This window comes from Lepus europaeus, chromosome 4 (genome assembly GCF_033115175.1).
Source record: "Lepus europaeus isolate LE1 chromosome 4, mLepTim1.pri, whole genome shotgun sequence".
Lineage (NCBI taxonomy): Eukaryota > Metazoa > Chordata > Mammalia > Lagomorpha > Leporidae > Lepus > Lepus europaeus.
This window is the reverse complement of record NC_084830.1, coordinates 122,804,646-122,818,004: the sequence shown is the minus strand read 5'-3', so window position 1 is coordinate 122,818,004 and position 13,359 is coordinate 122,804,646. Positions and strand designations below refer to the sequence as shown.

At 44.2% G+C, this 13,359-nt stretch overlaps 1 protein-coding gene across 2 annotated transcripts in view; it reads right to left on the bottom strand.

Moving 5' to 3' along the window:
* CLINT1 (clathrin interactor 1) overlaps window positions 1-5,156 on the bottom strand; it is a 73,056-nt gene extending 67,900 nt beyond the window's left edge. Inside the window, exon 1 of one of the 2 annotated variants that reach the window (XM_062188762.1) lies at window positions 4,935-5,156. In XM_062188762.1, coding sequence (XP_062044746.1) covers window positions 4,935-4,975 — 41 coding nt within the window. In that variant the 5' untranslated portion in view covers window positions 4,976-5,156. The remainder of the gene's footprint in view (window positions 1-4,934) is intronic. The other variant, XM_062188763.1, reaches the window with a different exon arrangement.
* Window positions 5,157-13,359: the final 8,203 nt, after the last annotated feature.

The window sequence follows — 13,359 nt, the reverse complement described above, 5'->3', positions numbered from 1 at the left end:
GGAGACCAGGAGAAGCACCTGGCTCCTGGCTTCAGATCAGCGAGATGCGCCGGCCACAGTGGCCATTGGAGGGTGAACCAATGGCAAAAAGGAAGACCTTTCTCTCTGTCTCTCTCTCTCTCTCACTATCCACTCTGCCTGTTTAAAAGAAAAAGAAAAAAAAAAAAAAAAAGAAGCACTCTGTATAAAAACACTAGACTACAACCGTACTTTCTGGAGTCAGCTAGACTAGAACGGTACTTTTGAACCTGGTATATTATCTAAACTTTTTAAGAACTAAAAACAACCAAATATACTACAACAAAAATAAGGTATGGTGAAAATGCAAGCCATCATTATTAGAATATCTTAAAATGGATGATCTATAGCAGCTGCCTTAGGACCTTAGCCAGAGTTCTCTGAATCACTACTACAAAAAGATAAAGGGCAACTGATGAAAACAGATTTACCACTTATCACCCTCTGAAAGAAAAGAGAAGGTTTGGCTGGGCTTGAACAATAAATAGCAGCTTTGATCTACCACTACTGTGTCATCTTCACTGCATTCTTCAAACCTGGAGAGAAAATTAACAGAACTGGGGACCAGCACTATGGTACAGCAGATTAAAGCCCCAGCCTGCAGCGCCAGTGTCCCATATGGGCAACGGTTCCAGTCCCAGCTGCTCCTCTTCCGATCCAGCTCTCTGCTATGGCCTGGATAGCAGTGGAAGATGGCTCAGGTCCTTAGGCCCCTGTGCCCATGTGGGAGACCCGGAAGAGGCTCCTGGCTCCTGGCTTTGGATCGGCGCAGCTCCGGCCGCTGTGGCCATCTGCGGAGTGGACCAGCAGATGGAAGACCTCTCTCTCTGTTTCTACCTCTCTCTGTAACTCTTTCAAATAAATATTTAAAAATAATAATAATAATAAATTAACAGAATTGCAGCAACTTTCAATTTATATCAGCTATGGGGAGGAGAAACAGAAACAGATACAATTTTAGCATTGCCTCAAATAATGGGTTGTAAGGCACAGGATGACTATGGACAAGTTAGTCCCTCTTACTAGGAGTGATGCCACTTACCCCTTCCTGCCACAGCTGCCTCTTATGCAACCTGACTACCAGTAGGAGGAAACTGGCACTCCAAACTCGGCTAGCCTATGGCTCCATCTGCTTTCTCTCAGTTCCACAATGCTCAGCATAAACAGATCCATTTAATACCACCAGGAAGTGTAACAACTGTAGAAAATATCCTCCCACCTTCCCAAAGTCTTCAAGGTCTCAAAAGTCAATGTTTGACTTACGTCATTATACTTAAGAACTGCTACTACATTAGAAATAAGTAAGCAGCTGCTCTAGGGAACACATTTGAAAGAGTACATTTTTCTTTCTGAAGTAAACTTCACTGGATGAAGATATGCAGTGTAAGACCCAATTTTCCTGAGTCATGAACTGTACATATCGCAAAAAAATTCAAATACAAATCTACTAATTATCACTTGAAAAATTTCCCTTTCCAGCCTAAACTCTACCTGCTATTGTGAAGCTCTAGTTTCAATTATTTCTTCCTTGATGGAAACTCATTTCTCTAAATTGCCATCAAAGTTGGAAAAGGTCTCACCTTAGCCCACTCCCTTCATTTTACAGATAGTGAACCCAAAATCTGTAGATTCATGTGATTCTGTTTCAGATCACACACACAACTAGTTTAAAAGGCGAAGTTGGAATCTGAACCCAATCCCTCAAATTCCCTAATCCAGTGACCTATCACACAGGCCTTGAGTCTATTAACCGAGGTATCAGAGCAGCCCTTAATCACTTCACTGCCTCTTCATTTCTAAGTGTCATCACTTTAAACCTTTGATAGAGCATTCAACAGATTTGCTTCACTTAAATTACGGCATTTTAAGGTACACAGTCTAACTGGACGCAGTGACACAGGTACATGTTCTGTTAAGATATTTACATTTTGGGGGAAGAAATTTCTTCTCTTTGTGCTAGTGAAAGACGAAAACTAAATCCTGAGTAGTTAGTAAAATAACCTCATGTTCTAAACATACTATCATGTGTCAAACACCTACAAAAGCTTTAAGAGGTCCTTGGCAGCAACATTCTTACACATTCTTGAATAATTTGCTTCAATTTCCATTCTAAACTGGGTAATAAAAAGGAAGACAAAAGTTATTTTTCAACAACAGGTCTTCCATTAGGTGACCTGATAACTACTCACTCAATGACTTTAACCTGCACATTAGTAACATTAGTGATAAAGATAAACAAATAAGAAAAGACAACCATAGCAGGAACATGGCCTTGAATTCTACCATCTGAAAACTGTACAGCTTCTTCAAATTTTTAAGTACCATAAATTTAGTCCTCTAAAATAACACTGTTTGTTGGTGGTTTTCTTTTGCACTCCTCGGACTTGAAAGAAAGAGGTAGTTTTGGAAAAGTTTTTAAAAAGTTGGGGGATGCCGGCGCTGTGGCTCACTTGGCTAATCCTCCGCCCGCGGCACTGGCACCCAGGGTTCTAATCCTGGTTGGGGTGCTGGTCCTGTCCCGGTTGCTCCTCTTCCAGTCCAGCTCTCTGCTGTGGCCCGGGAAGGCAGTGGAAGATGGCCCAAGCACTTGGGCCCTGCAACCGCATGGGAGACCAGGAGGAAGCACCTGGCTCCTGGCTTCAGATCGGCGCAGCGCGCCCGTAGCAGCCATTTGGGGAGTGAACCAACGGAAGGAAGACCTTTCTCTCTGTCTCTCTCACTAACTCTGCCTGTCAAAAAAAAAAAGTTGAGGCATCAGCATTAAAGCTTAGCAGGTTAAGCAGCTGCCTGTGATGCCAGCCAGGATCCCCTATCAATGGGGATTTGAGTTTTCACTGCTCTACTTCTAATCCAGCTCCTGCTAATGAGCCTGGAAAAACAGCAGAAGACAGCCACGTGACTGGGCCCCTGCCACCCACATGGGAGACCAGGAAGAAGCTCCCAGGTCCAGGCTTTGGCCTGGCTCAGCCAGGGCCGTTGTGGCCATTTGAGCAGAGGATCAGTGGATAAAAGATCTCTGTAACTCAGGCTTTCAAACAAATAAATAAATCTTAAAATAAGGTCGTTTCCTAATGAACTTGGATCTAGAGGTGAACCAATTACTATGTTATAATTGGTACCCAAAAGCAAGTGGTATATAGACAGCAAAACAGCCCAAAAGTATCAGAAGGGTTTAATGTACAAATGAACACTTGTAAAAAAAAATTATTAGGCCGGCGCCGTGGCTTAACAGGCTAATCCTCCGCCTTGCGGTGCCGGCACACCGGGTTCTAGTCCCGGTTGCCCCTCTTCCAGGCCAGCTCTCTGCTATGGCCCGGGAAGGCAGTGGAGGATGGCCCAAGTGCTTGGGCCCTGCACTCGCATGGGAGACCAGGAAAAGCACCTGGCTCCTGGCTTCGGATCAGCGCGATGCGCCGGCCGCAGCGGCCATTGGAGGGTGAACCAACGGCAAAAAGGAAGACCTTTCTCTCTGTCTCTCTCTCATTATCCACTTTGCCTGTCAAAATAAATAAATAAATAAATAAATAAATAAAGCAAACACTTCTGAAACCCGCAGTTTCTCTTAATTTATCTCACTCTAAAATGCAGAACATCTGGTATAATTTCAAAAGTTTACTAAACTGCTTTATGTGCAATTTAATCTTCACAACATTCTGAGTTAGGTATCATTATTTTCATTTTCTACCATAGAAAACTGGGACACTGTGAAGTTAAGAAACTTGCCCACGGTTACAATGCTTGAACACAGCTCTGCAAGTTTGCAACCTGTGCTCCTTAGGCACTCTAATGTCTTTTTGGTTGAATGAAAAATTTTAAAATAGGTGAAACTCTAGTTTTAACTGATCCGTTATCCAAACCAGAGTGCATCATGCTGTCTTCTGGTGTCAAGAAGTTTGCCATCTACACTTCCTGGTTTTGGGTTAGGTGGGTGGCACAAATGAATCTTTCTCACCACACATTGCATAATCATCACTACAACTCAAAAGGAAGGGTTGGCTGAATTTATAAACTTCATTTCCTGCTGGCCTAGATCATACTGTTATATCTGATACTCTGTTTAGGTGTTAAGTGTTTTTATTGCAGTAAGTCACTGAAGTTTTTTCCAGTCTTAAAGAAAGTCACGTATGTACTGGCTATTTTACCTGTTTGGAAAGTTAAAAGCAGATCAACAGGATATGAAGCTGGAATGTTTTATTTTTTAGGGGAAATTCCTTAATGACTTCTTAATGAAACGGAATGGAACAAGTGGCCCACCAAGAAAGAAGTGGAGTGTTAAAGGAAACAAAAGAGAATAACCACACTAAGTTATATGATGATTGACTTTCACTAGTGCTGGGAAAGCAGACCATGAGTCTCCTCTTAAGTAACTTCAGCCTGACCACAATGGCCACTTGTTACACCTACCACCCACTCCAACACTCAAGCTCATTAGGATTTAAAATAAAAAGCCCAGCAAGGTTAAAAAAATAATAATAATAAAGACACACCCCGAACAAGCCTAAGGTCTCTCTGTACCACACCCTGAGGGACACCGAGGGCCAGTGCACTGTGTCCCCCACCCTCAAGCCGTCCCTGAGCCTGGAGCCAAGACAGTGCTCCAGCCAAGGCAGTGACCCAGCTCCAGATAAGCCGCCACTCCCCTGACCAAAGGCTCCGTACTCAGGGGTTGGGATAGGGGCAAAGATAGGAAGGCCTGCATAGGCGAGAAGAAGGCTAAGAGAATGTTTTGAAACGGGGGAGGGTCCCTTCCCAGCCTCGCCGGTGGGAACGAGGCCCGGGACCGGAGAGGGAGCCGGCTGCCGCCATGATGGGGCCGGCCGGGGTGGGGGGCGTGACGCGGACGACCCCGAGCGCGGGACCACCTCCCCTTTCCCCTCCCCCGCGTGGGCCTCGGCCACAACTGTCCCGATACTCACGCTTTGTCCACCAGCTCCCGCACCTTCCACATGTTCAACATCGTGCCCGCGCAGTTCGGGCCGCCCCCTTCCTTTCCTGCTCCCCACGGACCCCTGGATATTTCCGTGCCGGGGCCGGTCCAGGCCGGGGTCACCGCCGCCACCGCCCGCCGCCTTGAACTCCCTCCGTCAGCTCCTTCCCTAGCCACAGCCACGGCGCCGCCGGTGACACGTCGAGACGTGGCGGCAGGGGCGCTGCGTGGGGCGGAAGTGCCCGGCTCTCCGCCTGCGGCGCGCGGGGCACGCCGGGATTTGCAGTTTCCCTGCGCGCCCGGACGGCTGGGGTTCCGGGGTTAGGCGGGTTTCGCCTAAACTCTGGTTCCTCTGCGCCAGACAATCCTGCCAACCCGGAAATTGGAGTTGAGACCCTGCGTCCTGAGCTTTGAAACCTTCTCCAGGTGATTTTGGTAACGCTGAAGTGTCTGAACCCCTGGTGCCGGTTCTAGCCGCATTCAAATGTGAAGTGTCATGTTAATGATTAGAAGGAAATGTGGCTGGTATATAAAATGTCCAAGCGTATTGCTGGGCCTTGATTTCCACCCCTTTAAACTGAAGAATTTGTATTCTAAGTCTTTCCACTCTAATTCTGTAATACAGTCGTCTGTATTTAGACGGCTACCTGATATCCCTGTGAGATACTTTGTTAGAAACCTTAGACACTTAGTTCACACTCTATGGGAAATTAGATAAATAACACTATACATACACATATGTCCATATGTACATATTTTGTATATGGTACACCCCAGAATTTGCAAGTTTGTGTTCTTGAAGCGTAATTATGACAGTATTTCAAAAAGTTCATGAAAAAGTGGAGGTAAAAGTAAGTTCATTTTGGTGTATAAAAATAAGGCTTACTAATTTGAATCCAAGAATGGACTGTGCTACCTGGAGAATCACTTGGCTCCGTTTGCACTATTGGTATAGGCAGAGATCCTGTGAACTCTTTGTTTAAGCTCATTTTTATTTGAAAGGCAGGGAAAAGAGAGAGACAGATTGATCTCCCATCCTCTGGTTTACCTCTCAAATGCTTTCAACTGCCAGGGATGGGACAGACCAAAGCCAAAGGCGCTGAATTCAAGTACTTGAGCCATCGCCTGTTGCCTCCCAGGGTGCACATTAGCAGAAAACTGGATCAGAAGCAGAGAAGCCAAGACTGGAACCAGGCACTCCAGTATGGGATTTAGGAATCCCAAATGGCATCATAACTGCTGTACCATATGCCTACCCTCCATGATCTTTTAAAATTACCCTCATATAAATACTGCTTTCAGTGTTTTGTTGCAATGACTTATCACTTTTTCACTTACTTATTTTTGTCACTGCTTATGTTACCTTCAATTTCATTTGGCCCAACTGCTTCAATTTTACAGTTGTAAATATCTTCTGATATTTATTGAGCATCTTCTATATGTCAGAAGTGGAGAAAACACCTGGGTCCAAGCCCTTTGAAGCTTAAAGGTCATTGGAGGAAGCAGATAAATATCAAGGAAACATTTAAGATAATTGTAAATAATAAGTATTTGAAGAAAATAAGATGATGTTATCAAGAATGACGTTAGAGAAAAATAATGAAAATATTTGCAACCTCCTTGAGGACACTGTATTTAAGCTGAACTTGAAAGATAAAAAAGAACTGTCCATAAGATCTGCAGGAAGGAGCCAGCGTGTGGCATGGCAGGTAAAGCCATTGCCTGCAGTGCTGGCATCCCATATGGGCACCAGTTCAAGTTCTAGCTGCTCCACTTCTGATCCAGCTCTCTGCTATGGCCTGGGGAGTCAGTAGAAGATGGCCCAAATGCCTCTGCACCCGTGTGGGAGACCCGAAAGAAGCTCCTGGCTCCTGACTTCAGATTGGCAGAGCTCAGACGTTGCGGCCATTTGGGGAGTAAACCAGCACATGGAAGATCTCTCTCTCTCCTTACCTACTTACCTATGCCTCTGCCTCTGTAATGCTGCCTTTGAAAGGCGTTTCAGGAAGACTTTGGGATTAAGGCCCTGGAAGAAGCAAATTGAAGGAATTGTCAGGCAAAAAAGTATAAAGAACAGAATTCAGAACAGAACTGTCTTAGAGCTTTGTCAAGATAGGAGTGCTTGGGCTCACACAAAGTGAGTTGGAGAAGGGGTGGGGAAGGTCTGGTAAAATTGAGCAGAGATAAGTAGAGGAAGGAGCTATCAAATGAGAAGGTTATGTTCCTTGTTGAAAGAACTGTCAGGCCCAGGGTTCAAAGAATGGAATGTGGCCAAAGGAGATAAGAAGGAGAAACAACTCCGCTTAAGTAAGAACTCAGTAAGTTAACTTTCAAACCAGCCAGTCCAGAGTACACCTCCAGAATGGGCCTGACACAAAAATACCCGCCTTCTCCACCCTGAGCTTGTTTGTATGTTTATGGTAGGGCAGAGTCAGCCTCACCAGAGCTATTCTGAGAGTACAGTATCGTTGTCCACTTTGTGCTTCCCAATTCCAAGTTTGGGTGGACCTAAACTTATTCAAGATTTCTCATCACCTGTGATGTTTTCACAGTCAGCTGGGGTCCTGTGGGATGTAAGACCAAAAAAACCTGCCTATCTACATTTGTTCCAAAGAGCCCCTTCAAGGACTCAGAAAAACCAAACCAGCAGTTTGTTAACAAGTGGTCTCCTGAGACTAACCATTTGCATGCCAACCAAGTGTTCCATTTTTACCTTTTATCTTTTAAGTTGGGGAGCAGTTTCCATAGTAACTTCTTTGTGGCAATTTAAATCTGTCCACGGTAGAATAATAAACGAGAAAACACCCCACCCACCACTTTTTAGGAAAACATGTTTAAATGAGCTGACATTTTCAGTGAGGCCAAACCAACACATGTTTTGAAGGAAGGCATACTCAGCAGTGTTAATTACTCCTATGTGTGAGGAGCAGTAGTAGACAATGGACACTGACTGCTTATCTCACATGACTGGTTCTCCCGTGTTTACCCCAGAGGAGTTTAATTCTTGGTACCCAGGCATGGTAGCCATGGAAAGGCACCTTCTGAAGCTCGCTTCAAGAGAACCAGATGCAAAAATGTGATTGAATGACAGCTTCCAGCAACCACTCCTCGGTGATCAGTTAGTCCTTAGTCTCTTTGAACAATTCCCAGCCCATAAGCGAGGACTCCTCTATAAGATGTTGTTGCCCTGAGCTCCCCAGATTTCCCCAGAGGTATGCTATAACTGGACACTTCCTACCCCATCTTCTTTCCTTCTTTGCTTCTCTTCCTTGAGAGGTGTCAGAACTTTTTGCTGTCTGAGGCTCTCCTCATCTTCTCTTGCCCTCTCTCCCCTTACTCTTTTATAGGGTCTCCCCCTGTAAATCTCTTACATTTCTGATTCCATCTTTTTTTTTTTTTTGACAGGCAGAGTCAGACAGTGAGAGAGAGAGAGAGAGAGAGAGACAGAGAGAAAGGTCCTCCTTCCATTGTTTCACCCTCCAATTGGCTGCTACAGCTGGCGCGCTATGGCTGGCGCTGCGCCGATCCGAAGCCAGGAGCCAGCTGCTTCCTCCTGGTCTCCCATGCCGGTGCAGGGCCCAAGCACGTGGGCCATCCTCCACTGCCCTCCTGGGCCACAGCAGAGAGCTGGACTGGAGGAGGAGCAACCAGGACAGGACTGGCGCCCCAACCGGGACTAGAACCTGGGGTGCCAGCACTGTAGGCGGAGGATTAGCCAAGTGAGCTGTGGTGCTGGCTCTGATTCCATCTTGGTTTCTACTTCCTGCACTACCCAAATGACAACAGGCAAACAAGTACACCTTGGTTTCAGTATCTGGGCCTGTGAGTATTGTTTTTGATCGTACCTGACTGTTCCCCTCTAAAAGTCAGCATATTTGGTTTCTAGTCACATGATGAGGATTGCCACAAAGAGCCATGTAAATTAAGTATTGCACAACCTCAGGCGCCCCATTTATGTGCAGTACTGTGAAATACCAGTTACCTACAGAGAAGAAAGGATAGTGTATAATGAGCACAATCAGCTATGCTGTCAGACAGACCTATGCCCAAATTCTGTAATTCTCTTTCCTAGTAGCTTAGTCATTTTGATAAGTTAATTAAGCGAGTATAGCAGAATGGTTATGAACTGGAACGCTGAAACCAGATTGTTCATCTTTGAATCTTTTTTGCTTCTTAGGACTTGGAAAATGATGTGACATCTTTGTGCTTGAGTTGTCTTATTATAATGGAGGATAGGAGAAGCCTACCATGCTGCTTCAGACAAGTAAATGAGGTAATGTTTTAAAGAATTTACAGTAGTCCCTAGCACAGAATAAACAGTGACAATATTCTGCTGCTAGTCATAATAGCGATTACATTCATCTGTAATAATGGTAGTGTTGTTGTTTGAGTGTGTTTCCCGAAAGGTTCGTGTGCTGGAAGCCTGGCTCTCAATGTGATGATATTGAGAGATGAGGCTCAATGGAAGGTACTTAGGTCACTGAAGACATTGGACTCAGGAGGAATGAATGCTAGTCTCCCAAACTGAATTGGTGTGTGTAGAAAGGGATCATTAGGGAATAATGTTTTTCTGTCTCAACAGAGGATCACATGACATAATATATATATAACTGGCTTCTCATTGGGTTCTGCATGTGGTAAATGCTTACTAAATTCTACCTTAATAATGTCATCAAATTCCTTATGTGGACCTCTGCTTTGTGCTTACAAAGGACAAAAGGGGTTGTTCTACGTATTGTAAACTTATTCATATATGTCATTTAAAACTAACTTAAATAGAGCAAGAACATATATTAACCAGGAAACTGGGAATTTTTCTCAGGAACTTAGTAAATATCACCCAAACTCTCTCTGATTCTCCTTTCCTTTATTGTGGACAGGTTTCTTTCCCCCAGTTGGTAGAAGATAGGACTGTCACCTTGTGGGGAATAAGTACCGTTTTTTCAATTAGGCTTCCAAGGTGGGAAGAGACACTTTTGTGTTTCTTCTACTGAGTCTGACATCACAAGGGATAACTCTGATTGGCTCAGTTCAAATCAGGTACCTATCCTGAGATCAGTAACTGCTAGGAAGGTGTACCTTGCAGAATTGGTAGCCTTAGTGGAACCACGCCAACTGGGAACAAAAGGGCTGTCTGAAGAAACTATGAAGAGTGCCATACCTTGGCAGATGAAAGCGATTATTGTTTGTAACTGTATGAATTAGGTGGAGTCTAAGAAATCTCTATTTTGAACCTGGTGTTAAATTGGAAATGGCATAGAAAATTAATTTTTAAAAAAAATATTATGTAGGATCTCTGTCTTTAATGTGCTGTACACTCTTATTTAATGCTATAACTAGTACTCCAACAGTATTTTTTTTTCACTTTGTGTTGCTATATGGGAGCAAACTGTTGAAATCTTTACCTAATATATACTAAACTGATCTTCTGTATATAAAGAGAATTGAAAATGAATCGTGATGTGATTGGAAGGGGAGAGGGAGCGGGAAAGGGGAGGGTTGTGGGTGGGAGGGAAGTTTTGGGAGGGGGAAGCCATTGTAACCCATAAGCTGTACTTTGGAAATGTATATTCATTAAATAAAAGTTTAATAAAAAAAAAAGAAATCTCTATTTTGATAAAACTTTGTAGGTGATTTTACAAGGGTTTGTGATACTCTGGAGTAGATGAGACAAGGTCCTTTCCAGGTCTCCTAATTCCACAAAAGTAGATGGGTTGGGAAGAGTGAAAGAGAAAAGAAAGCCAGGGGAAAAACAGAAAAGAGAAAGAAGCCATTAAGAAGGAAGGAGTTAAGTGGTCTGAGGCTGCCCATGGCATTGTCAGCATTGTGCTGCAGGTAAGCTGATAGCGGGTCACACCCTTGCTTACTCCATTCTGCCAACAGTTGGGCTCTTCTTGGCTGAAATTCAATCCCCTTCCAAGGCTGTCAGCGGGGCTCAGGTGGGCCTATTCAGGAAGCCTCGTGTGTGCTCTGAAGGGCTAATATATTTGCAAGAATGGGCAGGTGCCAGCAGGAAGAGAGATGGAGGCAGAAGTGTTCTTGGAATCATTTTCCTGTCCCCTGGGATCCCTATCTCCTTCTGTCTCCTGAAACAGGTGAGCCCACAGTAGATGAGCTGCCTCTGTTGTCCAGCCCTTTGAAAACTCTATTCCTAGGAATGTGCTGTCAGAGAAGCAACCAGGCACTTGTGCCAGCGGGGACTCATCCTGCATGGTCAAGTCAGATTCAGAGGGGAAGAACTTCAAAAAGGATCAGCTGATTAATTTCTGAGACAGGGTCTTTCTGGATTAAGTCAAGTGTCCCGAGAAAGACCCCCGTGTTTCCAAAGTTTATGCTAAATCTCCATCAATCCCCAAAATCAGTTAGTTCATCAAAGGGGTTGTGCTGTAGAGGAAGAGCTCACTGCAATGAAGCTCAAATACTCTGGTGGACAGATCACTGCTCTTTTGTAAACAGAATGTATGTGGCTAAAGACTTGTATAGGCTGGAGGACAATCAGTAGTAGGTATGCTTTCCTGATGGCATCGAGTAAACATTTAACATTTACTGGGCACCTGCAATGTGCAGTGGAATTAAATAGATAACTAAAAATTATTGTTACTTAAGGCCAGCATTGTGGTGTAGAGGGTTAAGCTACCGCCTTCAATGCTGGCATCCCCAATAGACACTGATTTGAGTCCCAGCTGTTGCACTACCAATGCAGCTCCTTGCTAATGGGTCTGTGAAAGCTGTGGAAGATGACCCAAGTGCTTGGGCCCCTACTTCCATATCGGAGACCAGGATGAACCTCCTGGCTCTTGTCTTTGGTCTAGCCAAGGAATTGAGGCCCTTGTGGCCATTTGGGGGAGCGAACCAGTAGATGGAAGATTCTCTCTCTCTCTCTTCTTCCTTCCCTCCCGCCCTCCCTTCCTCCCTCTCTCTGTAACCCTGCCTTTCAAATAAAACAAATCTTTTAAAAAATTATTTTTCCTCAAGGAACTTACAGAGTAGGGGAGGGAAACTTTTCTTCTGCCCTCTAATGTTCACACCCTGGGGGCTGTGAATTAAACTGACAAACAGCAGATGAACAAGGAAGTTTGTTTAATGTGTGCAATGTGCATACAAGCCAAAATGTCCAGTGATTTGTAGCCCAAAGGGGTGTTCAAAATTGGAGACTTACAAACCAAACTTAGGAGGGGAAGAGGAGCAGGAAGAAAAGGCTCCTGTGAGGAGAACAAATAGGAAGAACAAATGGGTTTTCTAGGAAAACAAACAAGAGATAATACCGATTGTGATGTTTCTTGGTACAGGTATGAATGGTCTTTCTGTCTTTTTCAGGGTCATGAAACTCCCCTGGAGAGGGGCTTTATGGTAAATTTACCCTTGCATTCTGAACCGGGAGTAGAAACCACTCTTAAGAGGGAATTTACGGCAGTCTTCATTTCTCAGAAGTTTCTGCCTTGAGTCAGATAAAGGAAGTTCCAAAAAGTCTTATGTTTGCATCTGTTGGATTTCAAATGTCATCTGCTTAAAATCATCTTTATATCAGCTCTGGGATTCTGAATGGATCCCCACATGGTCTAGGATAGAAGATAAGCATATTTCAATAAACAAAACCACAGTGAGAGTTTTAAGGAGGCAGCACAGAGAGCAGGAGGGGCTTGGAGCATCAGCCCTGGTTTATGTGCAGGTACCCTCACAGAGCTGTGTGACTTTTCATAAATTATTTAACCTCTCAGGTCTCAGCTGTCTCTCTGGGAAAACAGAGCTATTAAGAGTCTTTATTGGGGTGCCAGCACTATGGCGCAGCAGGTTAAAGCCCTGACCTGAAGTACCAGCATCCCATTTGGGCACCGGTTCTAGTCCCAGCTGCTCCACTTCTGATTCAGTTCTCTGCTATGGCCTGGAAAAGCAGTAGAAGATGACCCAAGTCCTTGGGCCCCTGCACCTGCATAGGAGACCCAGGGGAAGCTCCTGGCTCCTGGCTTCGGATATGCACAGCTCTAGCCATTGTGAAATGGATGGAAGACCTCTCTCTCTCTCTCTCTCTGCCTCTCCTTCTCTCTCTGTGTAACTCTGACTTTCAAATAAATACATAAATAAATAAATCTTTTTTTAAAAAAAGAGTCTTTGTCTCATTCATTGGGTTGTTGTGAAGAGTGAATGGCATAACATCTATTAAATTTCTGGCATAGCACTTTGACCTATTAAATATAAGATCAATTGTTTCTAAACTGTTTGTATCCAGAGATCTTAGGTAGTATGAGAGTTGGTGTAATAAGAAACTTATTAAATCTTTGAATATGTATGCATTTGGACACTTACCTTATTTTTAAAATTTTTAAAAAAGATCTATTTATTTTACTTGAAAGTCAGAGTTACACAGAGAGAGAAGGAGAGGCAGAGAGAGAGAGAGAGAGAAAGAGAGGTCTTCC